Below are 2,273 nucleotides of genomic sequence, written 5' to 3'. Positions count from 1 at the left end.
TCTGACTGATCAAAATATAGAAACTAGCAAAGACAACACTAATGATAGAAACTAAGTGTGGAGTGCAGGTATCTAAGGCCTTCATTTTGGTCTCTTTGGAACCTTTTAAACACACACGCAAAATTTGTATATAACTGTATGTAATATAACTGACAGGACCAACAACAGTCATAATAAGGCCAAAAACCAGATCATGGACAAGTGACACTGTTCTGTCTGGTGAACAAGAAAGTTCAACTACAAGGTGATGTGCACAAAACACTTTGTTGATAACAGTCCGACAACGTTTCATACGAATAGTGAAAGACAATAAAACTCCAACCTCTACAAACGAAACTATCCAGATAACAAGTATGACAACTTGTACTTTCCTTTTAGTCATTATGGCATTGTAATGTAAAGGCTTACAAATGCAAACATATCTATCATATGCCATCATTGTCAATGTTCCAAATTCAACACCTACATATGAATGAATGTTAAATATTTGAAGGAAGCAGTAAAAGGCAGAAATGTCATGAGCCTCTGACAAAATGTGTACCATCAAACAGGGCAGCATAGACGTGCTGCCATATATTTCATTAACAAATAAACTACACAGAAATAGATACATGGGCTCATGCAAATTTCTGTTCATATAAATAATGATAATAACAACAGTGTTGGCTAAAATAACTGATACGTAAAATAGCAGTGCCAGAGTGAAATACAGGTACTTTAAATGTCCCATGTTTCCATACATAGCCAACACAAATGACACAATCTCTGTTGAGTTCTCCATTGGCCTAGTAAAGCACAAGAATACATTTGCTGATTTTCCTTTTAAGTACATGTGGTTGCAAATGTTGAAAACTCAAAGACTGTTAAAATCCAAGTGTTTCAACATTTAATGAAGAAAATTAATAAAATATATTTCTTACTTTAAGAATATCTGAAACCCTGAACAAATAAGCAGCTATAAGATTTGATTAATTCATAGTCACAGAATACAATTTTAGGAAAGTATGGTTCTACTTTACTTGCTTATGTACTAACAAACTTGATCATTTTAGAAGACAGCATCACAACATTTAAAGAGAAGCTGTTATTAGGAGAACTATTAAAAAGGACCTAAGATAAATTAATGTTTGTGAGACCCATTTCCAAAGAACTATTAGATTTTGTGAACCATGTAATTGCAGTTTTGGACATACCATGTTGCCATATCAGTGATATCAAAACTTCACCAATGAGTCAAACAGAGTGATGGTCAACAGAAAACTGAAGACCGCTGTAACCTCCCTTCCCTACTGAGATGAACAGAAGCAGTTGCTAAACCTTTATACTGCTGTCCTGGCAGTAGAAACATAATGCCAATTGAGACTTAACTATTTTTTTTCTTGTAGTATGCAGCCATGTTCACATGTAGAAAGTATTTTTTTGGGTATTTATTTTTATTGTTTTAATAACAAAGAAAGAAAAAACAAACAAAAAAAACAAATACATATTAACAGTAGTTGGTGGTGCTACACAGAACAGTACAGATTTTTGACAGAGGTTTTTGACATGCAACAAACAGGACATAGGACATAGGTAATGGCGCAGTGACAGAATAGCACTAGTTCAGTTTTTATACATTAAATTGAGAAAAGGTTGCCAGATTAAAAAAAAGACTTCCTCTTTAGCAGACATAACGTACCTGATTTTCTCCAAGTGTAATACATTTCCCAACTCTTTCAGCCACATTTCAAATGTAGGAGACTTCTCACATTTCCAAGATTTTTTATGGACAGTTAACAGATGTTAACAATCTAAAGTGTGATGTATGTATAAGCTTATTTTCTTTCCGTTTGAATTAATAATGAAGTGTAGAATTGAAATACTCTGCGTGAAAATGTAGAGTTAGGATGTTTTTAATATCAACAGATTTTTACAAGCATGTTTAATTTTTGACAGTTTAAGACCATACATGAGTGGATTTTGAAGAGGCTGAATGGTCACTACATACATAGACAAGACAACACAGAGAGGATATGGAACTGACTTAAATCTCTGACTGATCAAAATATAAAAACAAGCAAAGACAAAGCTAATGATAGAAACTAAGTGTGGAGTGCAGGTATCCAAGGCCTTCATTTTGGTCTCTTTGGAACCTTTTAAACACACACGCAAAATTTGTATATAACTGTATGTAATATAACTGACAGGACCAGCAACAGTGATAATAAGGCCAAAAACCAGATCATGGACAAGTGACACTGTTCTGTCTGGTGAACAAGAAAGTTCAACTACAA

At 33.8% G+C, this 2,273-nt stretch overlaps 1 protein-coding gene across 1 annotated transcript; it reads right to left on the bottom strand.

Annotated features, from left to right (window-relative positions):
* Positions 1-6: 6 nt before the first annotated feature.
* On the bottom strand, positions 7-781 carry LOC147819338 (olfactory receptor 4P4-like; the record flags this gene model as incomplete). Its single annotated transcript, XM_087173029.1, has 1 exon — positions 7-781. A coding segment is annotated over exon 1 (775 nt), but the record flags the coding sequence as incomplete, so codon positions are not given.
* Between the last annotated feature and the right edge of the window lie 1,492 nt (positions 782-2,273).

Source organism: Seriola lalandi, unplaced genomic scaffold (assembly GCF_002814215.2).
Source record: "Seriola lalandi dorsalis isolate HSWRI2012SDOR001 ecotype SW California unplaced genomic scaffold, Sedor1 jcf7180002053981, whole genome shotgun sequence".
Classification (NCBI taxonomy): Eukaryota; Metazoa; Chordata; class Actinopteri; order Carangiformes; family Carangidae; genus Seriola; species Seriola lalandi.
The sequence above is the reverse complement of the archived record's forward strand: the minus strand, read 5'-3'. Positions and strand labels throughout refer to the sequence as shown.